Source organism: Anguilla rostrata, chromosome 5, assembly GCF_018555375.3.
Source record: "Anguilla rostrata isolate EN2019 chromosome 5, ASM1855537v3, whole genome shotgun sequence".
Lineage (NCBI taxonomy): Eukaryota > Metazoa > Chordata > Actinopteri > Anguilliformes > Anguillidae > Anguilla > Anguilla rostrata.
The window spans coordinates 30769021-30788183 of NC_057937.1; the positions used below are offsets into that span (position 1 = coordinate 30769021).

At 38.2% G+C, this 19163-nt stretch overlaps 1 protein-coding gene across 3 annotated transcripts in view; it reads right to left on the reverse strand.

Moving 5' to 3' along the window:
* Window positions 1-2552: 2552 nt before the first annotated feature.
* Window positions 2553-19163, reverse strand: part of mettl15 (methyltransferase 15, mitochondrial 12S rRNA N4-cytidine) — a 231909-nt gene continuing 215298 nt past the window's right edge. For all 3 annotated transcript variants that reach the window (XM_064335779.1, XM_064335778.1, XM_064335777.1), the window contains exon 6: window positions 2553-3180. In XM_064335779.1, coding sequence (XP_064191849.1) covers window positions 2747-3180 — 434 coding nt within the window. In that variant the 3' untranslated portion in view covers window positions 2553-2746. The remainder of the gene's footprint in view (window positions 3181-19163) is intronic.

The following is a 19163-nucleotide window of genomic DNA, read 5'->3' on the forward strand; positions in this document are numbered from 1 at the left end:
TGCCTGGGCCACCTTCGGATCGCTGGATTCCTGATTATTATTGTTGTTATTATTATTTAATGTTTGACACTGAATACTGAACACAAGGATATCAATAGTTAAATCTTAAAGCATATCAATAGTTAAAACAGACTTATTCAACATATAAAATATACATATTTGAATTAATTGATAGTTAATATATTTGACAATAATTACCAAATTAAATCAAATAAATATATTATTTAATCCTCACTGCCCCAACAACACATACATTTCAAGTAAGAATAAGTCAGAATTAAATGGCATATAAACCCATTTCCAGTGATACCCTGCCCAACTCTGTATCTGTCATATTGGTTGCTAAGAATCAAAAGTTAACAAAAGTGCAGAGATGTAAGTGCACTTTAGGCAAGAATTTGAGAGCAGAACTCTTGTCAGAACATCCCCCAAAGAGAAGAACATACATGAGCCTTTTGAGGTTTTAAAGAAAAAAAAAATACAGCATCCATTTTGCTGTCCATCACACGTTAAGATGTGATTCATAATCCATCTGACTTGGGGTATCTTTACAGAGTTGGCAAAACAGCAAGTGATTGTTCATGTCATGGACTATTGATGTGAATATAGAATGATTCGTATTTTCTACGAAGATATAAATGATTCAGTCACCACGTCATTGGTAACTGTTTCATTCAAAGTACTCTAACAAGGAAGCTTTGTCTGCCATTGCTGTTTGTCACCCACACTCATCTTACATATGCATTATTCACAAAAAGCAAGCATAGATCACACAAAAACCAAGCATCCATTCTGGCAATGCGCACTGAATAAAATTCTCTTCACAAATTTTTTCTATCTCATCCTCCCTTAAAATGAAACAAAAATACGTGGAATATATGAGGATTCTTTTGGCCATTTCATGAGAATGGTCGTGAATATAAGCTTTTCTTCTGTTTCAATTCAGGACTGGCAATCCAAGCCCTTAAAACTGCTGGGAACAAGTAACGTTTGTACTTGAAATTTTACTTCAGACATTCACATAAATTGCCAGATCAAACAAGTCCAAAACCTTGACATTTCAAAACTTGGATTTCATTCATAATTTATTATCAATTTGCATGTACAGTTTCTTCATTTTCTGCCATTTTTGAGGTAAGTTTCCTGCAATCTGATTAATTCAAACATGTTTTGGTCCATGTAATGGTATAAGTCAATTACTGATGATTTTGAGGTTTTTAATTGCTCAATGATCTGTGGATTACATAAACACAAATTTCATACCATTTAATCCTCTTGTGCCTCAAGTTTTATGAAGGTCCTTTGCCTAGTTTTTAGTTACATACTGTATACTGACAAATTACTTGTTTGCTCAATACTGCTAGCTATACTAGCTTATAAATCAATATATGTTTTGCTCTGTATTTATCAACAGCAGAATCAATAAGGCCTATTTATATTTTCACTGACTGGAAGTAGTAATATTCACACCACACTAAGTTTTAATGGGATGGAGGTTTACTCAGTAATAAAGTTTACCATCAATAATTTATTTAGCTGTATAATTTTATTGTATTTCCAAACAGTTCTGTATAGTTTGTAGACTTGTATAACCCCTGTACAACCTTGCCTTGTGTGGATGAAACATACAAGACCCTCCTGCTGATTTCATAATGTGCATTTCAGGACTCATAAAAATAGAAGTATTGAAAGTAGCACTAACTAGGCAAACTGAAAACAGCAGATTTGTAAGGCTTAAGAATCTGATTGACAGTGATTTAAAATCATTTAGCTAGGTCATTACTTTACACTGGATAATTAAAGAAATTGTACTGTGTTCTGATATCGTGAAAATGTGAGGTCCCTTGGTGTACTGTAATACATTACCAGAAAAGTAACCAACCAAAGCATATGATGCTCTCATTTAACATTACTCTCAATATAAACTTTAGATTCTGGCAAAGTGCCAACATTAACAGTGTTTTGCATGGTCATATTTTGTAATTGTGTCAGCTGTCATGCTTATTTTATTTTTTACCGGTTTATTGACCTTTCATGTATCCACCTCCCCTCTGGTTCCATCAAGATTGATTATGTGGGAGGGTCCTATACCATAATGAAATACTACACTGTAATGTGCTGTTGATTGCACTTCATAAATTACACCGCGCTTCCATTTGGAATACAGCATCTGTAAGTAACGGTAGATACATATAGATACAGGTTGGTACCAGTACTTCAACAACATTATCTGCATTACAGTTTTCTCAGTGACCCTGTCTGAAACCAATCAAGTATTTATGGGATACTCTAGGTTGATAGCTGAGAAAGCAATTTCTGCTTCCATGAACTAAGCTTGAGGAGTTGATTGACTTTCTTGTGGAAGAATCATGTCACATTTCTCATAATTCAGAATCCCAGGCAGTAGACTCTGGTAGTAGACTCTATGCCACCCGGGCATATAGGCTGCATTGGTCACACGTGATAGCCCAAAATCAAGTGACTTTACATTGGAGCTAACATGTTTATATTCACTACCTCCTGTATATCTTTACAATTCAATTTCACAACAATTGAAAGCATTTCCATTTATTTCACTGCTTGTGTGATCACAAGTCTAAGTCATTACACTTGTTCTGCAGACAAGAATAAAACATTTCAAAGAACAATAATTACTTGAGTCTTCATATATCTCCAGCTACACAGATCTATCCCGGTCGCTGAAATAAAAAAAGGGAAGCTAAATAAAAAAGTAAGGCTATCGTCTCTATAATTTACAGGCTGCCCTGAGTTTAGCTGATCGTCCTCGTGGGTTTTCCTGTACTTCCTCCATGTGGGGCGTGATCACCCCCTTGTGCAGATAAACCCAGTGAGCGCTGGCGGCCGCCTCCTCCTCTTCCTCCTCCAGTTCTGACGCCCTGCCCTGATGGACTCTCTTGCGGACATTGCGGCTGGGCGGGTTGAATGGGTCAGTCCCTTGCAGGAAGCGCTTGACAACGCGGTCCTCCAGAGAGTGGAAGGTAAGGACACACAGCCGCCCGCCCGGCTTGAGTAAGGTCCTGGCAGCCTGCAGGCCTGTGTACAGCTCGTTCAGCTCGTCATTAACGAAGATGCGCAGAGCCTGGAAGGTCTTGGTCGCCACGTGAGCCGGGCGCTGGAGCAGGTCTTTACGGGCATACAGGGCAGAGGCGGAAAACGCTCCTATAGAGATGGGGACAGAATCAAATCCTGCCCAAGATACCAATTGCTGTTTTTAACATTTAACAGGTTTTAATGAGGAACAAAACGTAAACACAAGCATCACATAGACTGCTATTTGTCATTTAATATAAACTGTCTCAAAGTCTAGTGAACTACAGTATAATTTGATAAAGTACATCACTAAACCTAGTATATGAGCCGATTCATGGATTTTTTTAAAGAATAAAAATCTTTTTTTGGGTTTAACATTAATGTTTTTAAAACCTTGATAAGACTTCATATCAAAGTTTTTGTAAATGCACAAAAAGACACAAAACAACAACCACTAAAGACTGACGTAGAAGGGAAATATCTTAAATTGTACAGAAAATAGGTACGACACAGATATGCAGTTGTACCCTCAGAACTTATGATTATGTTTAAATTAAATGCAATTTGTGAATGCATTGTTATTAGACTAATGGAGATGTAGGACATTAAACAAAGCAGCAAAAATAACCCAAAATGAGCCCCTTAGCGCACATGCCAAATCTGGTCAATCCTTGCCCATTTAGGGGGTACCACATTCAAAACTCCAGATGTGAGCATCACAGAGACTTGAAAATGGCTTAAACGAATTTACAATACTAATTTAGATAATTTATTTCTAAATTATGAATACAAACTAAAGTGCGTAAAATCTAAGCTTGGATACGCAGAACTACTATAGATCTATGAATCAAAAAATAAGCAGTGTATCCAGTGTCTCCAAATCCATCCAAAATGTCTAAATTATGCATTGCTGTAAATCACAACATAATCATGTGTTTCACTACAAATCAACTGTTTGACTGAAGAAACTCACTGTTGCATCATTTTCAAATGGGAATTACAAGTTTTCCGTCAGTACAGAGGTTTAAAATAACTAGGGGTCCAGAAACATATCCAAAATCTCTGCAAAACTGAATAAAATTTTTTTTTTCCATTATAAAGTATACATGTGCCCCTTATGAAGGTTTAAGGTGAAACATAATAATGGAAAAACATTATCACACTGTGGTACAGTACCTAAATGTGTAATCATTAACTCTCGTATGTTTTTCTGTACTCTACAGTATGTGATGTTTTCTTGTATGTGGATGCGATGACATCAAACCAATATTCAACCGTCCACCACGTTTTGGCAATGTTCCAGTTGAGGTCATATCCGGTATATACGTTAAACACAAACTACAAGAAAACCAACGTACGCTTATGTTACAGTGTGAAATATCCTCATTCTAAAATATCACTAACCTATTTAAAGGCACTCAATTTAAAAAAATAACCAAAATATTTTCAATAGTTACACTTTCATTTGGACAATGAAATCTTATCTGTGTTCAGTTGATAAGACAGAGACAGAATGAATCCTGTCGTTCCCCAGTTCTGACTTAGCCCAGAAAACAATATATCAGCTAGGTCTATCAGCAAACATATGCCAGAATTTCTAAAGAATAATAGTATTTTCCAAGAAATAACGAAAGTCATCGATAAAATTTTGCCCTGTGCAGTGTCTTTTACTGATACCACAGACTGAATGCGTAATACAGCTATAATGAGAAAAAACTTCTGGTTACGCTTAGCTATGAAATACCATTTCAAAAGTAAAATTAGACATATTAACATCGTTAGAAAGCTTATTTTGTCACCTATTGGATTGATTAACTGTTGATCACACCAGATTGTATTACAAAAGATGACAACTCCGAAAACAACGTGCGGTATTACGCACAGCTATTTTGGAAGGTACCCAGGCATCACAAATGAGCGTATATTTCACAAACGGACGGTCCAAGACAATATATGACCACTCCGTCCGGAAAGGGACATCTCTACGCGTAAAACCAATGATAAGGTTGTATGTTTATTCCATATTTAGTCGCAGATATTGTCAGTAGAATGACATGGTATAATTTTTGAATTCATCTTATTTATTTCAGTGTTCAGCGTTTTTCACAGCTGTACTGGCATACCTTCGGCTATTGTTGGCTTTATCTTGTTGCTATGACGGAATATGGATTTTTGGTGGAAAAAGAATGTTTTCATGTATGCCCAGATCGACACTACTGTCCAGTGTGTCATGCGTGGGGGGTGTAGTTACAGATGAGACTGCAGGGAGGGGGTGCTTGGTAAATGAATGACCAGCGTGACAATGGTAGGCTACTAAACTACTAACTACACTACTAACAAAGCTAGAACACAGAGTTGTTGTGTTTTCAACTCATAATTTGATTGCAGGAGCACATAATGTCTGAATTGAGCAATCTAGGCACGCCGGGGCTTTATGCTAAGAGGTTAATTATTCATCATTGTTAGTGCAATTTATAGCATAACACATTTCACTGGAACCAAACCATAAGAATGAATATACATGTCATGGCTACGGACAAATCAACTCAACAATGTTAACTTAGTTTCCTCTGACTTTTAAAGACACAGGAAAAAAATCATTTAACTGCCAAAGTGTTTAAGAGCCATTTTCTTTCTTCAGTCCGATTTACATAATAGTGTACAACTATCCAAACATGACCCTGAATCGATAAAGGCAAATGCAAACACATTAATTCTAATCTGCAACCATGAACACTACAACACTACATACAAAGAACATGCAACAACCACCTTCTGAAAATAAGACATTGGACCCAGAGAGGCGCCAGTATCTCAAAAAGCATTGCTCTGCCATATCTGATAACAAAGGCTTGTTAACTGTCCTGTCATGTCCTGACGGGCAGGTGCCCTCATTAAGTGTAGCTAGAGAAATAGCTAGGCAGATAGCTAATTGTCTTCTAAGAAGCATCCAGGGGTTGACGGTAAATTTTACATGTTTACTGATGATCACAGTAAACTGCATGTAAACTTCAAATACAACACAATATGAGCGATATTCCTCTCAGGAATGAAACACAGAAATACAGACAGCAAGTAAGTGCAATGATTTACACTCCTCAAAGTTGCAAATATGTACCAAAGAAATGTAAAGTTAAAGAAATAACAACTATGTTTATTGCACTAGCTAGAGATGAGGGAGAGGAGCATGCCGCCAGACCAATCAAATCAAATTTTACATTGTATCGCGCCCACTGAATGCTGGGTAGCAATGTAACATAATCAGCAGAGATTTTAGTTTAGTTATATATTTTACACAACATATCTTTCCTTATTTCTTTTATTTATAGAGATTTTTTGTTATGTCTCAGTACACTCCCATTGGGTTGTATAGATGTATTCCTCTTTGATTTCCCCTAAAAGGGGGCATGAACTGTCAAGTACCCAGATTCAAAAATTATCGATGAGGTATATCGCCCAGCTCTACTTGCATGTAAAATGTATACCTTATAAATCCTCCAAATTGATCCAAATGGTAATCTCTAAATGCAAGTTTATGAACTTCATACAAAACTATTTGTTTTTCCATTCATTGAAAGTAGTGATGTAGTCTGATTGCAAGTATATACCATATGCTCACAAGGTTTTGCTGTATATCCATCAGAATTTCCTGTACACCCACCAGGATTTGCCATAGGCTACCCACTAAGATTTCGTTTCTGTTGTTTGCATAACATTCTCAACAGTATGTCCAGCTGTCAAATAAGAAAAAAAAAAGAATCACAAGGTATCATGAAAAAAGTCAGGGGAAAATCCAATGTCATGTAGGGAAGGAGTATGGACATCACATGTGTCAACTGAAAAGATGCGTTTGGCTATGATTAATGTTTCCTCTTGGCTGGCTAGCCGGATCTGTGCGAACAATGAAGAACATACAAAAAACTATTTTTGAGTGTAAACATTATGGTTAGACACCAATGATGTCCCCACATCAGTGGGAGAACAGGTACAGGTAGTGGTAGAATCTGATAATGATGCCATGGAGGATGATCTGTTGAAACAGTGAGAGGGCATACTGAAACCAAAAAAATGTTGGCGTAGTCAGCGGTGAAGAAGGAGCCCACATCTGGTGGAGTCTCTTAAATTCTAAATTAAGCAGATGCATATTGAAATAGCATGTACTGCTACGTTTAGAGATTTCAGCTATTTAGTTAGTCTCAAATAGCTATGGTTCCCTCAGTCTAGCCCATAGTTCTAGAGTAGCTCCATTCCATCACTAGTATTGATTGCATGCCCAATGTGAGTTACAGGGTCGGAAATTGTGGTCGCACATTCAAACACCATGATAGAGAACCACCAGAATTAAAGAATGTCAAGTAAATATATGTCCACTCTGCCTGCCATAGAACCCGCAAGATACATCGAAAAGATTAATTTGATCCATCTTCAGTCATGTCCCTTCAGTCTCCCCACATCAAGCTGGTGCAATAACTCCACTCAATGATCAGAGGTGTCCTACCTGAACATCTATTTTTATCTTATTGAGTCTCCACGTAAGCAAATTACCAGTGAAATATTTTACTTTTTAAACCCTGTTTTACAAATAGTATGCTACCTAGCAATAGCACTGTGCTCTGACAACTGGACCTAGCTATAGCCTATACGTTAGCCTGGTCGGTCTAGCCTGAGCCCCAACCAGTAATTGTTAGTAGCCTACTAAAGAACCCGGGCCCCACTACAACCTATTCTTTATATAATGTAGGTTACAGGAGGCTATGCATTTTTATACAATTAGCTACCTTGATTCTGCAAAGCGGATGATCGCTCAGTGTATACAGGCTCGCTGCCACTGCAATATATGCTGTGGCTCACAAACGGAGGTTCCTCCATCCTCATTGGATTTCTTGCGGAGTTTCGTACTCTTTTTGGTTGTTGGCACTACATGTGATGCTCGCTTTCTGGCACTGTGAAAACGGCTGAGTTTTCTTGAAACAGAAAACTGTACTCTGTAGTCTGTCTTCAGTGGGGGGAAACGGAGGGAAAGTAATCAGGATGAAGTCATTTCTTTTACTTTGGAACCCTGAAATCATGATACATCAAAGTTAGCTAAGGTTAGCATTAACGTTCTAGCCTAACGTAGCGATGGCCTTTCAGTAATCTAAACACAGGGATAGTATTTATAGATAGCTATCTGGCCATAGCATATAATTGTTAATCAGATATAGCGTTAGCTAAGTTAGCTATAAGTGTGTGGAGATGCAGGGTCCCATAGCTTCCCATTGTCTTCCCTTCGTATAGCTTGGAGCCATAAAGCCCTTCTATCAGGATCTTTTTTAGGACAGGACATGGCAGGGGAACAAATCGGAGATCAGCGTTTTTGGATTTATTGTTGGTGCAACCAACTACACAGCAACTCTTCGGCATAGCGTTATTAATTTAACCCCATTTGTTTAAAGTAGAATTTTGGAGACGTTTCATTGCCGTCTGCGCGGGACGCAGTATTGCCGTCTACGCGGGACGCAGTATTGTTTTCCCCCAAAAGGGGTGTGGTAATGAGAGAGCCTACTCTGGATGACGTATTGCCAGTCTGATGTATTCCTGGCCTTTCCAGTTTATGTGGGTACTTAATAAACGAAGGCAAAGCACGACAAACTGTTTGCCGCCACGACCCGGGTAACCCTTGATCTCCTGTTAACAGGATATTTGCGCTTTTTGCACATTGCTGTTCAGCCGCTGTTCTTTGTAGTTTTAATTTCTATGCTGCTATTTCGTTTTTATATATATTGTGATACTGACGTATTTTGCTAACCAGCTGTGTGTTTTTAACAGAACCCTTTCCCTGTGGCTACCAAGGTTTCTATTGAGCTGGTTAGCCAAGTCTTTTTTTCTCCATTGTTTTTACTGTGTATTTACCCTTTTTCTGTGGATGTCCAAATACTCTGCACCAACCTATACCTTTGAGAACTGGGGTAATAGCACACTGGAGCTTTAGACTAAGATTTCATATATTTGCTGTGTTTCCACTACTTGTGTGTGTATATGGCTTGGATCTGCAGTGATCTTTAATATTTGGTGTGTAAGGCTTTCGCCCTTGTTTATCCATTCACAGTGATCTTATTCCCTTTCGGGCAGGCTCCATGTGTATTTTCCCCTAGTGGCCAGTCACGGTTACAGTTATGCATGAGGATTGGGATAGCCAGTAGGAGGTTGTTGTTTTTTTGCTATTTTTTAAAACAAATAAATGCTATGTATTGTTCTCCACTGACTGTAATAAAATACCCTTTATTTTGAAACCTCTGCTTGTTCATTCAACTGAACACTTACCCTTTGGAATGTTATTTAAAGACTCTTGATATTCCCTAACTCTTTCGAGGGTCTCCCACCGATACTTAGGGGGTGGTGTAGTCACACTATCAGGTAACCAGAGCCCTAGCGCCTCCCGGTGGTCACACTTAGTTTGCTGAACTCACAGTCTAGTGCATGTACCACTCACATATGCATTTTGTATGATTTCAACTTACAGTTTGTAATGTTTTTGTTTTGGAGAGTTTATGCTACGTGTTTACCTTAAGCATCACAGTCAATTGTAAACCAAGTCAACATAAGCAAAGTATGTGAATTAGGTGAACAATAAATATTAGACAATGGGGCATGTCAGATCTTCAAGTGTTTATATCTTTTATATTTTCTGCTCTTACAATTATGTTTCTATGCTGCCAGCATTGCAGACAACAGTAATGTAATGTATTGAAGCAGCATGTAGTAACTTGCTAATACAATATCAGAAATGTGAGCTATGGATTAGGGGTGTGCAACTCCAATCTTGGAGGGCTGGGGTGTGCTGCGTTTAGCTCCAAACAATTATTCTGGCTTCATTTTCAAAATATTTCACCATGGATGCAAATTCTGCTGTATCTCATAACAAAAATATGAGATACATTTGTGCTTATATTTCTTTAACAAAACATAAGCACAAATAAGATTTTGGCATAATTCAATAATCCAGGATAGAAGTTAGCATGATGTCCCAAAATGGATTAATAATCATGCTGCAATCCATCTGTTTAGATGCACATAAATGTAGATAGATGACAATGAGATGTTACAGATGAACAGCAATAGTATGTACAATAGCCTGTTCCTAAAGTGCAGAGCTAGCATGACAGGTTACCATGGCAACGGAGAGCTCCTAAAACTAAAAGATAGTAGAATAAGGACGGTTTTCCTTGTGATGGTTGCCTGATGTTTAGATAGGCAGTGAGGAAAACCCCAGGGATATGATTCACATGAAAGAGTCATCAGGCAAATTACCTTACTACAGTAGGGTTACCATGAATATTTTCATAGCTGGGCCTCTTATGATCCAATCAGCATGATAAACTTAAACTACCCTTTCACTAGTAAAATACAGAATTACCTTTGCAGCAACAAGGACTAAACTTCACTCTGTGTTTCAGTAACTATATGCATATTGTGATCTCAGCTCTTGCAGTAAGTAGAATACAAAACCGTAAACAAATGACACAGCTCAGCATGCTCAGATCTGTTCTCAGTTCCTAACAATGTCCAATGCAACAGAGCTGGAGTGGCATAAGGGACGTGTCTGTCTGTGATAAAGTCACAAAGACAGCCTATGACATCTATGACAACAGTGTCTGAGTATCCACAAAACCAAGGTCATTAATTTTTTTCCACATTAGCACTTCAAGAATAATCTTTTCCACTAATCTCATTTCCTGTACTTTTCAACATTAAATCCCTCAAGTTTGGATCTGCATATAAATTCATAACTGAAATGCTTAGAATTAAACCACAGTTTAAAAAATCACAAAATCACTGTCTACATATCACTTGAAAGCACCACTTCTAATTATTAGTAAAACACCTTTCTGAATCTGCTAGAGTCTGCAATATCAGATGTTTTAGACCATATATAAAATACTGCCTTTCCTTTAAGAACTGTGTGTAGCGTGATGACACTTTGAGGCCTTTATAGAATTTAAAGCAAAAAAAGTTCTACAAAGTAGTCCCATTTACAATACAATTAATAATAGGATTTAAATTTTATTATTAACTTATTACAAATAAAGCAGACCATTCATTGTATAACAATTAAATTCAGAATACACTTTCACCAAGAGCCTGTTAAAGCTACGATACAGTAGTGCACTGTATTAGGAGGAGAGTAGAGGGAGAGTGGCAGAAAGAATTCAGAACACACATGCACACACACACAAAACACAAAAACTTGTAAACGGGTATTCCAACTGTCCAGTGCGTGGTCTCACCATGAACTAATTACACAATGAAACTCGGTCCAGTTACACCTTGTGTCATGTGTGAAATTTGTTAAATTGTTAAAACACCAATACTGATTTGATACGAGCACTTGCCAACTGAATTTGTATCTTTACAACAGGATTCCAAACCACAACTCACACAGTAGTAAAACAACAACCAAACTACAAACTTAAAGTAAAGGATCAATTGTATAGATCCAGATACCAGGAATAGCTTACAACATTTCAATCTATTTGAATGCACTGACTGTATCATACCACTGTAATTTACCATTTGGTTGTTCTCAGCCATTGAATGTGAATGTGTGTGTCAGAAGGGGTGGTCTGGGAAACCACATGCTGGAACTCCTCATACTCATCAGATTCTGTACATCAAAAATTGGTTAATATTCCTACAGGCACTATGTCAGACATTCTGGGTGGGCCATACCAAAATAGAGTGGATGTCAGTGTCACTGCTGACATTGTAACTTGGTTTAATTATTGCTTGATCTAGTAGCTCACAAACATTCCCATAATAACCAAAGCTGTTCCTACAAAAAAGATTTGAAAATCCTTAACATGTAATGTAACCATAATGTTCACTAGAAGAGAGGGTTAATTTACCTATAACCTTACAAATATGTGTTGTATTGTAAATTGACCTGAACCAATAACTATATGAGGGAAGAAATCAGTATGCCTTGGATCCTGCTTGGTCATTAATCAAGTATGCATAGGCCAGAAGTCGTAAGAAGTCCGTTTTTAACAGTTAGGAGGTGGGCATGGACGTGAGTCCTGAATATATGTCTGGCGTTCTACATTTCATCTCTGGTCTTTTGGAACACCCTGCTGCTTTTTGGTTTTTGAATTTCTGTCTTGGCACATGCTTGAATTAACATGCTGTGGTTTGGCAAACTCCTTTCTTGTTTGACTGTGAACTTGTCGATAATTTGGTTGTGAGTGGTACATTTTGATAAATTCTAAACTGAGCAGCTGGGAGGGCAAGGAATAAGAAGCCAACAATGGCGAAACTTTTCCGTCGGGGATTGGAAGTGTTCATTCATTAATATCCCTTTTCCCTTAAGAAAACTGGGCTGTATGGGAAAGTTGCTAGAAGGAAGCTATCGAGTAAGATTCAGACTAACACTTGACTAAGAGTGAAAAGCATGCCTGTTTAAAAATGAAAATAAACTGCTGCAGTGAAAGTTTTTCAAATGTTCATTCTGAGAAAGTGCAGTAAACCCTCCTATTAGTTTTAAAAAGTATGACTGCAAATTTATTTTTTAGGTAAGTTGTAATCACTCCCTCCTAAAACGGCTAGTGTTTATATCAACACCTGTTCATGTCTTTGACTTACAATGAAAAGCAAATATTTTCTTTTTTTCTCAGAAACCTGGATTCAATTTTGAGTCAAAGTTTAGGGAAAATGGTGACTAAATCCTGCAGTCATTTAATTCAGTTGTCAAATCTCGCTCCTTTTTCCTGACAAAGCAGTTGCCATCCATTTTGCTTTGTTCAGAAGACTGAATGGAAACAGTGTCTGTGAGAGACAAATTTGTTTACATAAACTGTGATATTCTTTCAGAAGCAAAATGTTATCAATAAATCACTGTTGCAAAAGACGTAAGTTGATAGAAAAGGCTAAACAATGTCAAAGCAACACTTAAAAAAAAAAAAAAGAATAAAACTTTGTAAGGGCAACAATTTTCAATAGTTGTCGCAAACACTAATTACCGCTTATGGAGTACTAAAAAAATACAAATAACAGAAAATGCTGGGACTGTGGCTCCAGAGCATGCTACACATTTGGATCCTCATCTCCTTCATAGTCAACAACAGCAGGCTAGTTTATGTGCTGACTCATGTTTGATGCATAAATAAAAGCTTACATCTTTCAGTTCAAAGACTGCTCCTTTTTTTGGTATCAGGCATGAACACATAAACCTAACATGGCATAACATAAACACCTTTATGCTGCAGAGATACTAATTATACTTTAAAAACTGAAGGAACGAAGCAAGCTACAGAAGAAATGAAAGATGGAAGTGACGCAGCTGGGGAGGTACAGGGAAGAATAAATAATAGCAGGTGTCAGAACTCAACTAAAATAGAAATGCATGCTCAAGAATGTGAAAATAAATGTGAGTAAAAATATATTAAAAATCCAGTAAAATCACAGAAGTGTGATGCTTGTATAAACCATGATAATAACGAAGTCATTACACATAATATCAGCTAATAAACAGTGAATGCATTGTTTAAATTAATTAACAGTTGCATAACTTTATTTAACTTAACTTTATTTTATTAAAGTTGTGCAAGTTATAAAGTGTGCACCAAAATTGCACAGTGACCATCATGCCATTTTACTTCATAAATTATGATATTATGCAATCTTTGATGAGAAACTGCATGTACCTGTCGTTTAACCAATCAAAAGTAAGGACTAATGAACAACTGAAAAAAGAGTTCCCCTACTTCTCATAAGCTTTAAGTACACAGTGTTTTTATCGTGATCGTGAGATTACCTTTTTTCTCATTCCCACAACAGTCACTCAGAGGTTTAAGCCTCTGGTGTATTGAGCAAGCCCATGATATTTTTATACTTGGAAGTTAAAAAAAAAAAAAAAAAAATTTTTATACTGATCTTCTTTTGAGTGGGCAATGTGCAGGTTCTCTTCCCAGAACATGTTTACCAAACGCAATGAAACAGAGATACTACACTTGGTGTCCAGCAGCTATTTATGAGGGATTATGGGTGTCGTCACATTTAGGCTGATGCAAAGAGCAAAATGCGCAGCGGCCTCAGGAAGAGAGCTGGAACATCAGTCTCACTTTCCCGAGTACGCATCACACCAGCTACCGCTCTGTAGCTTCGTCTCGGCAGGACAGGTGAGTCATATTTGACATGGTGAGACAGGAATATGGTGGGAAAATCAATTATTCAAATGTACATTTTTTATTTTCTGTGGGTGCCTGTGTATGTGTGTGTGTGTAGATATATAGATATACGGTATAGATATTTATATATTAAGAAATAGAGAAAGAGAATGCAATAGATAAACAAAAGTAATTTATTACTGACCTGATATTATGACTGGCTTAACATAGAAGTGTGCATTGTATTATTTGGACTTTCATTGTTTAATCAGTCTATTCACTGTACTGAAACAAGTGTCTGCATTTTTCTGCACATAGTAACCAAAATGCATTTATTTTTTAGAATACTTAATTCAGACAGGGTATAGTGCTGACTAAGGGGGCAGAGTTTAATTGAGTTGGCCGCAACAAAACCTGCACAGTCCCAGCCCTTTTCCTTGTCTCCGTCCTCGCCACCACGTACAGTATCCCTAGCCACACCACCTTTAATGTTTGGCTCTGTCTATGAGCCGTGTGACATTTCTCATCCAGTGCACTGCGGCATTTGGCATGACTCACCGGATCAATAGTAACCTGGGCCATCCTCCTGAAGATGCACAGAACTAACTCTGTGCTCTCTCATTCATCTTTAAAAGGTTCTGAAAATAAGAAAATCTTCTTTTTCCAGGTGGTAACATTGAGCACACCCCCCCCCCCCCCACACACACGAGGGTTCATATCCCGTATTTCACTGAACGGTTATTACACAAAACAAAACAGTGCTTGTTATATATAAAGTGCACACACGCACATGCACACACACACACACGCACACACACATATACATACATACATATGTATATAAAGACACACACACACACACACACACACACACACATATATACAGTGGGGTCCAAAAGTCTGAGACCACTAGTCAAGATATTTCTATTTTGTATTTGTTTTGAATGTAATACTAATTCTTTCATTACAAATGATAATATCAGCTTAAAAATTTGAGTGAAAAGTTGAATTTTTGAAAAATGTACATGAACTTCAGAATATCTTCGTATTTGCTATGTACCCCTTTTGCTTTAATGACAGCATGCACTCAAGCTGGCATGGACTCCACACGTTTGTGCATAACCTGATGACCCATGTTATCCCAACATGATTTGACAATGTTCCAAAGAGCTTCTTGTGATGTCACAGAATGCGTGGCTTTCTCAGTCTTCAAGTGCCCCCATAAATGTTCAATGGGGTTGAGGTCAGGTGTCTGTGGAGGAAAGTCCATGACAGTCAGGACTCCTTGGACTTCTTTGGTCTTCAAGTAGTTCTTGCAAAGCTTTGAGGTGTGTTTGGGGTCATTATCCTGCTGCAGTATGAATCCTTCTCCACAAAGATGCAAACCAGAGGGTATAGCATGTCTCTGAAGAATGGAGTGGTACTTCTCCTTGGTCAGGGTGTAGTCAATTCGGTGCAGGTGTCCAACTCCAGAGTAGGCAAAACACCCCCAGACTTGAATATTCCCACCACCATGTTTCACTGTGAGTTTGATACACTGCGGTATCATTCTCTCTCCTGTTCGTCTCCTTACATACACCCTTCTGTTACTGCCATAAATCTCAAAACTTGGATTCATCAGTAAATAGGACTTTTTTCCAGTCATCCACTGTGAAATGCTGGTATTTATTAGCCCACCCCAAGCGTTTGGCCCTGTTTCCCCTCCTGAGAAGTGATTTAGAAACTGCTACTCGTCCTCTGAGACCACTACAAGACAGCCTTCTTTTGACAGTACTTTTGCTGATTGGAGTCTTGCGTTCTTTATTTAGGACGGAGTGTAGCACAGTGGGTAAGGAACTGGGCTTGTAACCGAAAGGTCGCAGGTGCGATTCCCGGGTAAGGACACTGCCGTTGTACCCTTGAGCAAGGTACTTTACCTGCATTGCTTCAGTATAAATGGATACAATGTAAAATGCTATGTAAAAAGTTGTGTAAGTCGCTCTGGATAAGAGCGTCTGCTAAATGCCTCTAATGTAATGTAATGTAATGTAATTTTGTATCTGTGATGAAGTTGCTTTTCTATCTCTCAGGGAACTAAGCTTGATGTATTGATCTTCTGATGGTGTGGTCATTTTTGGTCTTCCTGATCGTTTTTTGGATACAACTGATACAAGTTCTGCAAAGCGTTTTAGAGTTCCATGCACTGCCCTCTTAGAAACCTTTAGTCTAGCCATGATTTGACGCTGAGAAAGCCCCTCTTTGCTTAGAATAACAATTTGACTTCTGACACTTTCACTTAGTTCTGATGCCATGTTTCCCACTATCACAATGCTACTTAGTAAGCAATGATTTGCTGGAAACTTGAGGCACAGCCATATTTATAACAGGTGAACACTGGCTGCAAGTTGAGTTACTTGAACGAGCCTCTGATGAGTAGATCAAATCCACCTGTCATCTGAACGCATGCTTCAATGGAAGGGATACAACTCAAGGAAATCTGACCTTTTGTACAAAGTATAGTATAATAGTATAAGTATAAATTTGCTTAAATTTGATTGCTGACCTAGAAATAGTGCATAATTTTAAATATTTCTTCTTAATTTTACATGTAATAACTTCTTGTGTTTTTAAATGTTTCTGAATCCTCAAACTTTCTGATTATTTCCAGGTTTACGTGAAAATATTATAGATTTTCAATGTGGTCTCAGACTTTTGGACCCCACTGTATATTATAGATGGGTCACAATTTAAAGGAAAAACCACATATAAAGTGTCTTATTAAGGTGTTGGGCCACCACGAGCCACCAGAACAGCTTCAATGCGCCTTGGCATAGACTCTACTCGTCTCTGGAACTCTACTGGAGGGATGGAACACCATTCTTCCGAACAATATTCTCTCATTTGATGTTTTGATGATGGTGGACAGCGCTGTCTAACACGTCAGTCCAAAATCTCCTGTAGATGTTCAATTGGGTTGAGATCTGGTGACTGGGAAGGCCATAGCATATGATTCACATTATTTTCATACTCATCAAACCATTCAATGACCCCTCGTGCCCTGTGGATGTGGCCATTGTCATCCTGGAGAAGACCACTCCCATCAAGATAGAAATGTGTCATCATACCATGAAGGCAATCACTCAGAATAACTTTGTATTGATTTGCAGTGACCCTTTCCTCTAAGGGGACAAGTGGACCCATGCCAGGAAAATATCCCCCACAGCATAACAGATTCACTGGACCCCCTCGTTGTAGGGGTCAAGCATGCAGGCCTGTACCATTATCTTGGTGTGTTACACATGCGCTCTCCCAATTGTTGAGAATATGGTGAAGGATTACTCATCTGAACATATCACTTTTTTTTCCAGATTTCTATAGACCAGTGCCTTTGGGTTTTGCACCACTGAACTCTCAAATGTGCATTAATCTTTGCAATGAGGGGTTCATGCAGTGCAACCCTACTATAATATCCCTCTCTATGTAGTTGTCGACAGGCTGTTCTTGCTGACAGTCTGATTACATCCTGCATTGAAATTTGCTTATTTGTTTTTCCTTACATATCGCAGTATGTACAAGCATCATGGTCACTGAATGTGCAACCACAATTTCCGACCCTGCTCACAGATGTATTTCCCATAGATCTAAATGCATATGTCACTTTAGTCACTGTTCCTATTGAAACATTAGCCAGTTCAGCAGTCTTTGTGACTGAAGCTCCTGCTATCCATGTCCCAATAATGAACCCTCTTTCAAAGTCACTTAGATCTTGTCATCTTGATCCAAAATTGAGGCATTTTAATACATGCCACAGAGCATGATAGAATGTTAATTGCTTAATTGCATACAGTACACCTGTATGGAAGCATCTGCATTTGTTATTTTTCTCCACTAATTTATTCAAAGTGTATATGTATATGTATATGTATATGTATATGTATATATATATATATGTGTGTGTGTGTGTGTGTGTGTGTGTGTGTGTGTGTGTGTAACAATGTAACTATACACACAAACTTTCAGGCCTTTAGCTCCCTGACCACGGGACTGATCCTTTGCTGAGTCACGTTTCCCATTAACTTTTTCTGGTTAACCCAGGCATAATTAAGTACCTGTCCCATTCCTCTTGTGACCCTGCAATAAACTCACTGCTCGATCAATTGAAGCACCAGCTTGGGACAAGAAACGCCCCCTTTTAGGAGGAATGGGGAGCCCAATTTAGCAGGCTTAAACATTAAAGAAGTAATCAATGGTTTATCTATCCATGTTTTATTGACCTCTCCAATACCACAAGCCAATCAAATGTTTGTGCCCCAAAAATAAAGTCAAGGAAGCCATTATGAGGATTTGAAATAAAAGGGAAACAGTCTAAGACATTGGCCAAACCTTAGGCTTACCAAAAATCAACTGTTTAAAATATTTTTAAGAAGAAAGAGCGCACTTGTGGGCTCAGTAATCACAAATGCCCTAGTAGGTAAAGGAAGACCTTGTCACAAGTTCCTCCTGAAGATCACCAGACGACACTGTGTTCCCCGTGTTTCATATCTTGTCTGAATTCATTGTGAGTGATAACTGAATGAATGATTGATTCTTGTTAAGTTTCTCATGTGCGCATGCTCTGGTGAATGCCTTCAGGTGTGCTCCTGTGCCTTTACTTCCCTGTTCCCCCTGTGTTCTCTGAGTCTTTGCATGATTTTCCAGTTTCGTGTCAGCCCTTCATGCCTCAAGTTTCTTGTGCTTTTGCCAGTGTTTTGTTTCCAGTGTTTATAGTGTTTGCCTATCGTACTCTCCTGTATATATTTGTGCCTACCATGTCAAGTAAAGACCTTTTTGAATTTTGACCTCTGAGTCTCTGAGCTTCTCTGCACTTGGGTCCAAGCCACGACACCCATTGTGACTGACCTCAGCAGTTGATGACAGAAGAATTCTCACCATAATGAAGAAAAATGCGTAAACACCTGTCCAACAGATCAGAAACAGGATCTTCAGGAGGCT